The sequence below is a fragment of the Borostomias antarcticus genome (genome assembly GCF_949987555.1).
Source record: "Borostomias antarcticus genome assembly, chromosome: 3".
In the NCBI taxonomy this organism is placed as follows: domain Eukaryota; kingdom Metazoa; phylum Chordata; class Actinopteri; order Stomiiformes; family Stomiidae; genus Borostomias; species Borostomias antarcticus.
The window spans coordinates 28754627-28767444 of NC_140236.1; the positions used below are offsets into that span (position 1 = coordinate 28754627).

Sequence of the window (12818 nt, forward strand, 5' to 3'; positions counted from 1 at the left end):
ACCTCTGGGGGAGAATGCCCCCCAAGCCGAATGCCACATCCCAGACGCAGCTGTTTCTCTTTGAGAGAAGGTCACGGAGCGGTTTGTCTTTTTCTGCTAACTGGGGAATGAACTTTCCCAGTTGATTGACCAGTCCAAGAAAGCTCCTCAGCTCGCTGACATTTGTGGGCTCCTTCATCTCCATGATGGCCTCCGTCTTCCTTGGGTCTGCGCGGACGCCTGTAGCTGTGACGATCTGGCCCAGGAAGACCACCTCACTCTTGGAGAGTTCACATTTGTCCACGTTCAGGGTGATGCCGGCCTTTTCCAGCCTTTGTAGCACGGCCTGGAGATGAGCATCGTGCTCTTCTTGGTCCCGCCCCCACACCAGCAGGTCGTCAATGTGGCAGATCACACCTTCCAGACCCTCTATAACCTCCGCCATCATGCAATGGAAATGTTCAGGTGCTGAGGCGATTCCAAAGGGAAGACGGTTAAAGTGAAACCGTCCGAATGTGGTAATGAACGTAGTATACTTGGCTGAGTTTTCTGCAAGCGGAACCTGCCAAAACCCCATGTTCACATCCAGTTTGCTGAACACCTTGCTCCAGCAAGGGTTCCGAGGCTCTGCTCTATAGACGGCAGAATGTACTTTTCTCTGCATACATACTCGTTCAAGCCAGTCAGATCCACACACAAACGCACAGATTTACCATCCTTCTTGGGGACGACCACCATGCCGGCGCACCAGTCGGTCGGCTCCTCCACACGGCTGATGACGCCCAGGCTCTCCATGCGCTGGAGCTCTTCTTTAACTTTCCCCATCATCGGCAGCGGAATCCTCTTGGGGGTTTTCAAGGAAAATGGCACAGCATCCGGTTTAAGTTTTATAGCGTACGGTTGTTGTACCTCACCTAGGCCACTGCACAGCTTGGGGTAACTTGTCTTGAGGGTCTCCATGTCGATGCTGTTGACGCGGTTGAGTAAGCCAAGGGCTACGATGGCTGGCCTCCCCAGCAAAGGCGTGCTCAGGTTTTTCACCACGTAGACCTTCTCTGTGGTCAGCTTGCCTCCTCTCCTCAGCTGCAGCTTGGTGAACCCCGCCACATCCAGTGGAATCCGTCCTGGGCCGAACAAAGGTTTCTCCGCTTTCTGGAGAACAGGTGGCTGTATGTTGGAAAACATGTTGTCAAAAACAGCCCGTGACACAACAGTGACATCAGCTCCAGTATCGACCTTGAAGGTGACATGTTTGTCCATCACTTCTATCTGTACAGTCCATGGATCAGCATCTGACATCACAGAGCCGAGGAAGAAGCTGTCTTCCTCTTCCTCAATACCATGCACAGCTTTACCTGCAAGGTACACTCGCTGGTAGTGACCTATTTTCCCACAGGAATGGCACTTCACCTCATTGGCGGGACACTCCAGTTTGGGGTGTGGCGCGCCACCACATTTGTAGCACTGGGAGCTGCTCTGACTGCTGTGTGACCTTGCTCCATAGCTCTTGGATTTGTTAGGTTTAGGCTTTTCCTTTAGTTTGCCTTTAAACACTCTGTCCACAGAGCTGACATCCATCTGAACTGCACTACTGCTGTCACTCAGTGTGCTTTGCTGCTTTTTGATCTCCTCTGATTGTCTTGCCATATTGATGGCTTTTTCGAGGTCTAAGTCCTTTTCCATTTGCATGTGTTCTGAGAGCCGTGAGTCTGCCAGCCCTACTACTAACCTATCCCTGATGAGCTCATCATGCAACTGTCCATAATTGCAGTGCTCTGCCAATGCATACAGGGCAGTGACGACTGAATCAACAGTCTCATTTGCTTCCTGTTTGCGCATGTTAAATCGTGCATTTTCATACACAATGTTCTTCTTCACTACAAAGAACGATTGAAAGCCATCCCTTATGCTGGTCTGCCGCGCTAAGCTTCAAGCCTCTAAAAACATCGTCAGCCTCATCTCCCATACAATAGATCAGAGTGTTCACCTGATTCTCTTCGGGGTTGGCTGCCAAGTTGCGACTTCGTCCACTCGAGCGGCTTGGAAAAATCAAAAGGCTCTGGCGGCTGAATGCTAAATGTCGCGCTAGGTTTGCTACTGCTAGCTCCTTCTCCGTGCTGCACGCTAGCCCGCTCGCCCTCGTCACTACTCATAAAATCTGCCGATTAGATACAGGAACTGGTAGATGTTGTCCGTTCTGATTTAACTCAACAGCACTTCTGACACCATGTCGTGTTTGCTAGACCATAGACGTGAAACAGACTGTTGACTAAATGCAACAACACTTTATTCGCCTTATTCACTTCAGCTGCCATATTGGTCAGTCTGACGTAATTGGTGGTGTGGATGCGGAAGTGCCCGTTGACTTCAATGTTAAAAGTTCACTGTAAAAACATCACTTCAAGAACCAAAATAGTCCAAAGAACAGGCTGAATACACTATCGGGGTTACAAACTCATCATTACCAGACTCTGATTGTTTTTCACTGCCGTTGTTTTCGCGTTTGGAAATACATGGGATTGAATGCAGCTGACGGCTAACTATGGCTCATAGTAACCCTAACCCTAACCCTAACCCTGACCTATTACGTCAGATTGACCAATATGGTAGCTGAAGTGAATAAGGCGAATTCACTTCCATTCAGCTCCACCATCAATCCCACAACTCCCGCTCTCACACTGTGCATGCTCACCTCTCTATTTCCATTGGTCAACAACATTATAACTATAACTAGCAATTAAGAATAGGCTTTCAAACTGTCTATCCTTTTTCTGTCAAGTAAAGATTTGATTTCAGTAGCCAAAATCTGTAATTGTATACTAGCATACGTATTCGTTGTTTAGGATTCACACTTGCTTTGACAATGTAGCCTGTATGCTTCCGATGCCAATAAAGCACCTTTGAATTTAAATGAGAGAGAAAAGCTGGGGTTGGGGGCGGGGTTGGGGTGACCAAACACATGAAAGTGAGACAGAGAGAGACGAACCCCAACTACACTAGTGCAATTTTTGAAGATGATCGACGACATCAAGTTAATCCTCAAAGTGGAAAAATACAGGGAGTTGTATGATCCCCAGCACATGCTCTACAAAGACACCAACAAAACCAGGCCAGGTCCAGCCTGGCTTATGTGCGTGGCTGGCTTGTTTCTGTTCAGGACTGGTAGGACGGAAGCTAGTCATGCCACTGAAATAACTGTGAATTTAAATGACATGAAATGATGTCTAATAAATGAAGATAGGTCTTGTCGCTTGGACACATCAGTTCCAATAAATTTTACCCAATAAATCAATCAATGCTTCCAATTCTAATCCTGCACAATAAGAGCGAGACTGGCTAAAGCAGTTACACTGATGATTACTGTAACGTTAGCTATTTTGCTGCAATTGGTTCAACTTCTGTTTCTGGACAAAGGTAAGGGATGAACCCAGATAACACAAGGCTAGCGGACCTACAGCGCATCCCCGGTGGATGAGTTGGCGGACCTCCGGCGGAATATAACACAAGGCTAGCGGACCTACAGCGGGTCCCCGATGGATGCTCCACCACCATTCCACCGGTAGTTAATTGTCTATATCCTAGGCCCATTGGCCGTGGAGTCCGTGGCGTGGTGGCGAGACTCCGCCCCCTCGCGTCAGAGCGGTTCGGGTGTAGTGCAGTTACTTCCGGGCAATCTCCATACACCCACTGGTGAAAACCATGTGTCTCTAGCCCGCTCAGGGACCGAGTTGTGGAGTTCATGGCATGGATAGTGGCGTGGTGGCGAGACTCCGCCTGCTTGGGTCAGAGCTGAGTGAGCGCAGTACACTGACCTCTGGGCAATCTCCATGCACCCACTGGCGAAGACTGTGGGTCTCTAGCCCACTCAGGGGCTGAGTTGTGGGATCCTTGGCGTGGATAGTGGTGTGATGGCGAGACTCCGCCCCCTCGGGTCAGAGCTGGTCGTGGACAGTGTACCTCTCTCTGGGCCACCCACCTGCCCCCACCAGTGAAGACCCTGTGTCTCTAGCCCACTCGAGGGCTGAGTTGTGGGGTCCGTGGCGTGGTGGCAAGACTCCGCTCCCTCGCGTCATATTGGGTTGGGGGCTGTGGACCCCTCTCTGGGCTACCCACTTGCCCCCACCGGTGAAGACAAGTGTGTCTCTAGCCTACTCAGGGGCTGAGTTGTGGGATCTGTGGCGTGGATAGTGGCGTGATGGCAAGACTCCGCCCCCTCGGGTCAGAGCTGGTCGTGGACAGTGTACCTCTCTCCCGGCCACGCACCTGCCACCACCGGTGAAAACCGTGTTTCTCTAGCCCTCTCAGGAGCTGATTTGTGGGGTCCGTGGCGTGGACAGTGGCGTGGTGGCAAGACTCCGCCCCCTCGCGTCATATTGGGTCGGGGGCTGTGGACCCCTCTATAAACCCTTTATACACATTATTTGACCTTTCAATTCTCTTCACTTACATAAACAGACAGTGAGTGTGTGGCCTCTGAAATAATAAAGAAATAATATAGCTGCAAGCAGCAATAACGGGGCCAAGCGCAACGAACGCATCAAAGCCAACGAGGAAAACACGCAATAGCTTCATTGGAGCTATGCATGTGAGCATCTATGTCGCCTTACCAGGTGAATCAGGTCAAATTCATGCAACAGTATCATCATCACCATGATCATCATCATCATCATCATTATACAACTATGTCAAATGTTACACTAAATGCCTCTCTCACACAGACTCCCACAAAAGCCAGTTCATTTATAATGGCTCTACACAATATCCAGAGTCTTAAAGCACACTTTAAAGATGTACACACACGTCAATTCTTTATGAACGCTGATAGAATTTGTGTAACAGAAACATGGCTGGCATCTGCCATAGCCACATTTGAGCTATGCATGTGACTGTCTTTGTCACCTGACAAGGTACATCAGGTTAAATTCATGCAACAGCATCATCATACAACCACATTCACAGTTAATTAATCTGATGATGTCAAGTGAGTGTCAGGTCCTTTTAAGCATCTCAACACATTTCTTCTATTTTGGGACATATTTTTAGGACCTATTTCTCTGCATGTCGACATCCCACATGGCCATTCTCCAGGCCTTCCATCTGCCTGGGAGACCCACCTTTACCATCAGGTCTCACTGCAGGGATAGATTGACAATTCAGCAATCTGTGAACAACACTCACAATTCTTGTTTCTCTCTTAACCTCACAGTTTTCAGAAGAATGCCCCTCTCCTACCCATACATTTGGTGTAAGTAGGCTATGTAATTGAAGGTCTACATTTCCATCCAATTGACCTGAATGACTACTGTCAAACTAAAGTGGAGTCCATATGCATTCAATTGTAGTGATCTTGATTATTTCAGTTAAACAAGCACATTCTTCATATAAGAAGAGACGACACATTGGTTTAATTCTAGCAATGAAAATACAATGAAAGTGCAAGGGGGTCCCTTTGCACAACAATGCTTATATAAACATCAATTAGTAAGTTGTAGAGCATGCCATCAGCTACCCATATAAGCATTATCAACCCCAGTTAGCCACGGGGGGCGCTACAGCAATCAATTGCATTTAAGCCACTTTTAAGAATTTTGGCTCGTTATAGCGCCACCCTTTGGCCTAACTGCTTCATATTTCTTCTGTTACCTCAAGATATGCTCTGGTACTACTATATCTGTTTTCGGAAATACCATCCAAGCGGTTAGGCCTGAACAGGAAATTAGCTCTCTAGCGCCCCCATTTGAGTTGATCGGGCCAATAATGCATGGATAGCTTCAGGGTATATGTGAGGACGTGCTTGCAATAATTTGTGGTGTTCTGTACAACCCTTCAGAAATTATACCACTTTATGTAAAATGCCACGCCCTCTGCAAACTTCATTGGCTAATCATTTCTTTTTTTTGCAACTTTTCCAAAATGTCTCGAGATGGAACTTTAGATATTGCTCCTGACATTGTGTGTACCAAGCGGCATGTGAATCGGTCAAACTTTCTAGGAGGAGATAGATTTTAAGCATTTTTCCAAATTTGCAAAATAGCGGATAATTTCCATAACCGGATGTTATAGGTTCTTGAGGCAAATTTGTTCATCGTGAGGACACACATATGTCGGCAAAGTCGCATGACTCTATGTCAAACGGGGCATGAGATATGCCTGTCATATGTCTTTGAGAGAGTGATGGCTGGCTTTTCACTAAAATGCTTATATCGACATCAAATTTACATCTAATAATTAAGAGTCCAATGAGTAAGTTGTAGAACATGAGATGATCTACCCATACAACCATTACAAAACCCATTTGGCCACAGGGGGCGCCACAGCAATCGATTCCGTTTTAGCCACTTTTAAGCATTTTGGCTTGTTATAGCGCCACCCTGTGGCCAATCTGCTTCCTATTTCACAAGATCCCTCAACATATGCTCTGGTACGAGTGTAAAAAGTTTCAGAAAAATCAGCCTGGCGGTTAGGCCTAAACGGGAAATGAGCTCTCTAGCGCCCCCATTGGGTTTGATCGAGCCCATAATGCAGGGCTAGCCTCGGTTTATATGTGCGAACATCCTTGAAAATATGTATGGTGTTCTGTACAACCCTTCAGAAAATATACCCCTTTATGTAAAAAGCCATGCAAAGCCACGCCCTCTGCAATCTTCATTGGCTCATAGTTTCTGTTTCATTCAACTTTTCCAAAATGTGCCAAGATGGAACTTTAGATATTACTCCCTAGATTCTGTCTACCGAGCGTGATGTGAATCGGTGAAACTTTCTAGGAGGAGATAGATTTTAAGCGTTTTTCAAAAAATTCAAGATGGCGGAAAATCTATATAACCGGAAGTTATGGGTCCTTGAGGCAAATTTGTTCATCATGAGGAGAGACATATGTGTGCAAAGTGTCATGTCTGTAGGTCAAACGGGGCCTGAGATATGCCTGTTCAAAGTTCGCAACTTCAGTCGGCTGCTATAGCGCCCCCTATTGGCTAATCGATCTGGGTCGTGCTCCATGGACTCAGCACATCATCCTCTACCATCATGCAAATTTTGGTAAAAAGTTACCACTCCGTTCTATAGGCTGCCATTGACTCCCATGGCGGAAGAATAATAATAATAATACCATCAATAACAATAGGGGCTTCGCACTTTGTGCTTGGCCCCTAATAATGTATAACTGACAGAAATACTTACACAAATAAACTAAATAGCCTTACTCAAATACTCATTGAATTGCTGAAACAAGGAACAGTCTATCTAAGCCTGTTGCTGCCCACTGAACAAGGAACACTGTCTATCTAAGCCTGTTGCTGCCCTCCTGTGGCCGAAAACGGTACATGCTCTTGTGGTAGCAACATAGAAATGCAGGTTCTGGGACATCTGGGCATCTGTCAACAAGTGCTGAGAAATGCGTTTCTGGTGTGAACAACAACACTCCTGTGCGCGCGTGAATGCTTCACACTTGCGCTGCGCACATGTGTGAACATAGCATTCGTCCCCAGACCCAGCCTCAGTCCCCAGACCCAGCCTTAGTTCCAGACCCAGCCTCAGACCCCAGACCCAGCCTCAGACCCCAGACCCAGCCTCAGACCCCAGACCCAGCCTCACTCCCAGACCCAGCCTTAGTCTCCAGACCTAGCCTCACTCTCAGACCCAGCCTTAATCTCAGACCCAGCCTCATTGCCAGACTCAGCCTCCAACTCCTGTACCTCCCCATCTCTGTCCAGGAACATTCTGTCCATGACCTACCTGACTCTGTCTCTGAACACGTCCAACCTGCATGGCAGCTCCTACCTCAACTGCTTCCTGTCCGCAGCCGTGGAGGTGCCGGCTTACTTCCTGGCCTGGCTCCTGTTCCGCTGCTGCCCCCGCCGCCTCGCCCTCTTCTCCACTCTCCTCCTGGGAGGAGTGCTGCTGCTCTTCGTACACCTCATACCCCCAGGTAACCGTCAAGCTCCTACACGGTCAGAAAAATAAATAAACAATACATAAATAAACTACATTTGTAACGGCTTGTCTCTGGGGCAGGGCCCTCAACGGTACACCCATTGTACCCCCTTAAACAGGGTACATATTGGGAGCCGTACAGTTTGTACCCTTTGTAGGCAAATATGTAACCTGAGGTACAAATTTGAATCTAAATGCATTGGATCTAAAATGTACAGTAGCAGTATACAGTACTTCCAGGTAAGACTCTATAGCTTCTACCTCCAGGTAAGACTCTATAGCTTCTACTTCCAGGTAAGACTCTATAGCTTCTACCTCCAGGTAAGACTCTATAGCTTCTACTTCCAGTTAAGACTCAAGCAGGGATGGTCGGAGTGGAGAACGAGGTTAAAAGGATCACTAATTTTTAGAGGCTCCTGTAAATCATGCTCCTCTATCTATCTATCTATCTATCTATCTATCTATCTATCTATCTATCTATCTATCTATCTATCTATCTATCTATCTACAGTATCTATCTATCTACAGTATCTATCTATCTATTTATCTATCTATCTATCTATCTATCTACAGTATCTATCTATATATCTATCTATCTATCTATCTATGTACAGTATCTATCTATCTATCTATCTGTCTGTCTGTCTGTCTGTCTGTCTGTCTGTCTGTCTGTCTGTCTCTATCTATCTATCTATCTATCTATCTATCTATCTATCTATCTATCTATCTATCTACTGTATCTATCTATCTATCTATCTATCTATCTATCTATCTCCCTCTATCTCTCTCTCTATCTGACCTGTGTCCTCCTCTGTCCCTGTCCCGTCAGGCCTGAGCAGCTTGTCCACGGCGCTGGAGATGCTGGGGAAGTTGGGCGTGACGGCGGCGTACGCCATCGTGTACGCGTACACAGCGGAGCTCTACCCCACCGTGCTGAGGACCACGGCCGTGGCCACGTGCTCCATGGCCTCCCGGGTCGGCGCCATCTGTGCCCCCTACCTCATTTACCTGGGTGGGTTACCGGTCACTCTCCCCACCTCTCCATCTCTGCCCCCTACCTCATATACCTGGGTGGGTTACCGGTCACTCCCCTCACCTCTCCATCTCTGCCCCTTACCTCATATACCTGGGTGGGTAACCGGTCACTCCCCTCACCTCTCCATCTCTCTCTCTCTCTTCACAATCACAATCACAATCCTTTTATTGACACTTGTACTTGACATACATAGGATTTTGCAACATTGTGGAACCAACAACAACACAGCAATGGACCAGTGCAAAAACAGGACAGGACAGGACAGTGCAAAATACAAGCATAGTGCAAAACTAGCAGTGCATTTGGCCGACAAAAGAGACAGTGCAGTAGTCAGTATAGTGCAAAAATGCATGAGGCAGGGGAGAGAGTCAGAGTCGGCGTTGAACCCCGAATTTCTCCCAGTGAGCAGGCTAGCACCTTGCATGGCAGCTGCCACCATTGGTGTGTGGATGTATGGGTGAATGAGAGGCCATTGTAAAGTGCTATACATAGTAAGTGCTGTCCATTTCCTTCTAGTGCCACCACTGTCCCCTGTTCTGATAAAACTGACCCCTTCTGAACCTGGCCCCGCCTCTTCCTCCTCCCCTTTCCTGCCTCCATGTGTAGCCGACACGGAAATAAAACCATTACCATTTAGGAACAATCACTATCCGAAACCCCATGTCAGGGAGCAAGAAGCAGTCACAGCAGTTTTTCTGAATAAATAAAATATTACCATTTGAAATAAAGTTAAGTGTGCACTGTGCCTGACAGAGTTAGCTTATAATGGCACAGGGTCAAAGGTTAACCACCTGCAATGGAAACACCCAAACAAGTTGGAAACATCAGGGAACAGTTCATCTGGCTCACAGCACACGACCATGCTGGCTTTCGCAAGGAGGACATTTGAAGGTACCGAGTGACATGATCAGCAACTTGATAACCGACATGGTCGCCCTCAACATGCAGCCCATAGTTGAGGAAGCAAGTCTCAGAAGTTTAAGAAGGTTTAAGAAGCTCATCGGTTATCTCTATGTTACTTCCAGGGTGGCACACATTTATTAGAGTATATAAAACGATTAACTTGTGTCTGATTATTAATTGCAGTGAATTTATTGGGAGAGAGGGCTACAGCGACCCCTAGCAGTTATACAGCGCAAAAGCACCAAACCTGAGTTCAAAATTCAGATAAATCCTTAAATGTGTTTTGTACACGTTCACACCCCTACTTTCCACTCTCCTGACACTCTAGTATTCTGCCTAAAACCCTAACTTCCTTCCTTCCTTATTTCTACCTCTCCCTTCTTTTCTACCCCACCCTCCAATCTAAGACTGGAACATAATGTCTCACCCCCCCCCCCTCTCTGTTGATCCATGGTTGTGTTCTCTGATCTGATGCTTCTCCTTGATTGCCGCTGGGACTCAGGAGGCTATTCCAGGTCACTGCCCTACATCCTGATGGGCAGCCTGACCACCCTGTCTGGGCTGATGAGCCTCCTGCTCCCGGAGAGCTACTGTAGACACCTGCCCGACACCATCGCACAGATGCAGGGCTTCTCTGGGTAAGGGTCCCCTTTGTTCTGCTGTTACTTGTCTCTGTGTGAACTCGTCAACACTGTAAATGAGGGAAACCTCAGTGCTTTACGAGTATAAATAAAGGTTTGAAAGGAAATGAAAGTGTCAAAAAGTAGAGAGCCAAATGCATTAACTGCAGAAAAGAATTGACAAAAAGACATCTTCATTTCATGTACTATGATATAGCTTTTCAGTCTTTAAATATTTTTTGTATTTGTTGCGGCCTCTAAATTAACATTATTTTCATGTCATATGGCTTCCATCTATTTCCCTCTTTCTTAACTTCAGCAGTTACTAAAAGGGCCAGAGCACTGGACACTGCAGAGTTAGAGATCCAATCCTAACAGATCCAATCCTAAAGACAGCTTCACCCTGGTGCTAAAGGGCCACCAATGCTGCTCCTCTCTCCTGCCCTCTGCTGGCAAGCTTGTGTAACTGTACCTCAGTGACTGTAGCGTGACTATTGAGTCAGTGGCTATTGAATACCTCAATCACTGACAAGACTAACGTCACAATAACAATATGTGAAATATTACTGGATGCAGTGTGGTTACCTACAGTAAGTATCTCTCACAGTCTCAAGTCAAGTCACGTCTCAAGTCATTGTTATATGTTTCATTTTCTCAGGTGTAAGAGGCAGGCGTCCTTCCGTATGAACGCACCACAGGAGAGGAGTGACAGAGACTTATTGTGACAGCTGGCCGCTTAACCACACGTCGTTACAGCCCATGAACCTGTCCACCCAATTAATATGCAGCTCAACGATGAATGATAGTTTGAATCTATCACATAGCTGTGTATATCTTTTTTTGATTGATTGGTTGATTGATTGGTTGTTTGATTGATTGATTAATTGATTGATTGATTGATTGGTTGATTGGTTGGTTGATTGGTTGATTGGTTGATTGGTTGCTTACTTGATTGGTTGCTTACTTGATTGCGTACTTGATTGATTGATTGATTGATTGATTGATTAATTGATTGGTTGGTTGATTGTTTGATTGATTGGTTTATTTATTGGTTTATTGATTGATTGATTGATTGATTAGTTGAGACACTACTAACATCGTGCATTGTGTGAACAAGAAAATAAAACTGTATAATACACAAACTACAATTCAAACATAAAAGGTATTTTTCTCCTGTCCCATGCTTTACAAATGACGTGAAAAGTTCCTTTTCTGAGGTACAGTTCAAGTTTTTCATAATCATCTAGATGAAAGACATAATATCTACTGTATTTATGTATCTATATCTATCCATCTATACATTCTATCACATGTTCATGATCAGGTCAGAGTATATGCGTTAGTAACGGCCATTCCTCCAGGCCCTGGCTGCAGCCCCCTGTATTACTGTACGTATAGAAGTGTCTCAAACTGAACTATTTCTGTTTATTTTCTCACTTCATTAATTTCCCCCAAGTCTCCAGTCCTAGCAGCACGGTGCTCTTCACTCCAGAGGGAGAGAAAACGAGTCCCTCATCTTACTATCGACTGAGGAGGGAAATCATTTCTAGCTTTTTCTTCTTCATTTGTAAATTTATGAAAGAAAAACTCATAAAATCTCAGTTTTGATCTTGTAGGCTGTTACTTACAGCTCCCTAGTGCTGGTGGCAATACCTCAGTGTTACGGGTAGGGATGTTTTTTGTCTTTGCTGTTCTGTTTTCCCTGTCTGTCTCCCTCAGGTGGCCGCTAGCAGTGGTGCGTGTGCTTCCTGGTCCCGCCCTTGTCCAGTCCTGTCAATCATCGTTGTGTCCTCCCCACCTGTGTGCAATCATCATCATCCTAATCATCCACCTGTCTGCTGTTCAATCCTTTGTCTTCCTGTGTGCTATAAATGGTCCATTTCTTTGTGTCGCGGGAGGAGAGGGGTGCTTTTGGTTGGTTTATGTTATTTGATTATCCATCTGTTATTTGAAGTTCTGTCCGTTTAGTGGTGTTTAGTTTGGTTTGGTTGCGTGATTCCCCCGGTTCCTTTGTCCTCACCACGGGAGAAGGGATAGGTAAGATACCCTGGGGTTTACATACTGCATCATGTAGATAACCATTGTTATACACGCTAGGTTAGAAGCGGGCGGTGTTATCCACTTCTGTAGCAGGTAGGTTAGGTTCCGGTTAGTCTAGTTAGTTAGCAGTTCTGTGGCGTTAGTAAGGTAGTATAGAGGTGTAGGGTATTTTAGGGCTGTGTTCTGTGGGTTGCACCGCTCCAGCAGTCCTTCTCCCTCCCCCTCTCCTCCCCTCAGTTAGACTCCGGTTATTGTTCAGTTATTTTTGTGTATTGTTTGTTAACCCCCCCTGTCTTGTGTAAATGTTGTGT

General features: G+C 46.2%; 1 protein-coding gene across 1 annotated transcript in view; it reads left to right on the forward strand.

The window, feature by feature from the left end:
- The window catches only part of LOC311307324 (solute carrier family 22 member 4-like), a gene marked incomplete at both ends in the record, with an annotated part of 29860 nt that extends 18668 nt beyond the window's left edge, over nucleotides 1-11192 (forward strand). Inside the window, 5 exons of the mRNA XM_084436119.1 lie at nucleotides 7689-7903; nucleotides 8738-8883; nucleotides 8925-8979; nucleotides 10350-10485; nucleotides 11126-11192. Of these exons, the coding sequence (XP_084292245.1) occupies nucleotides 7689-7903; nucleotides 8738-8883; nucleotides 8925-8979; nucleotides 10350-10485; nucleotides 11126-11192 (619 nt within the window). The remainder of the gene's footprint in view (nucleotides 1-7688; nucleotides 7904-8737; nucleotides 8884-8924; nucleotides 8980-10349; nucleotides 10486-11125) is intronic.
- Nucleotides 11193-12818: the final 1626 nt, after the last annotated feature.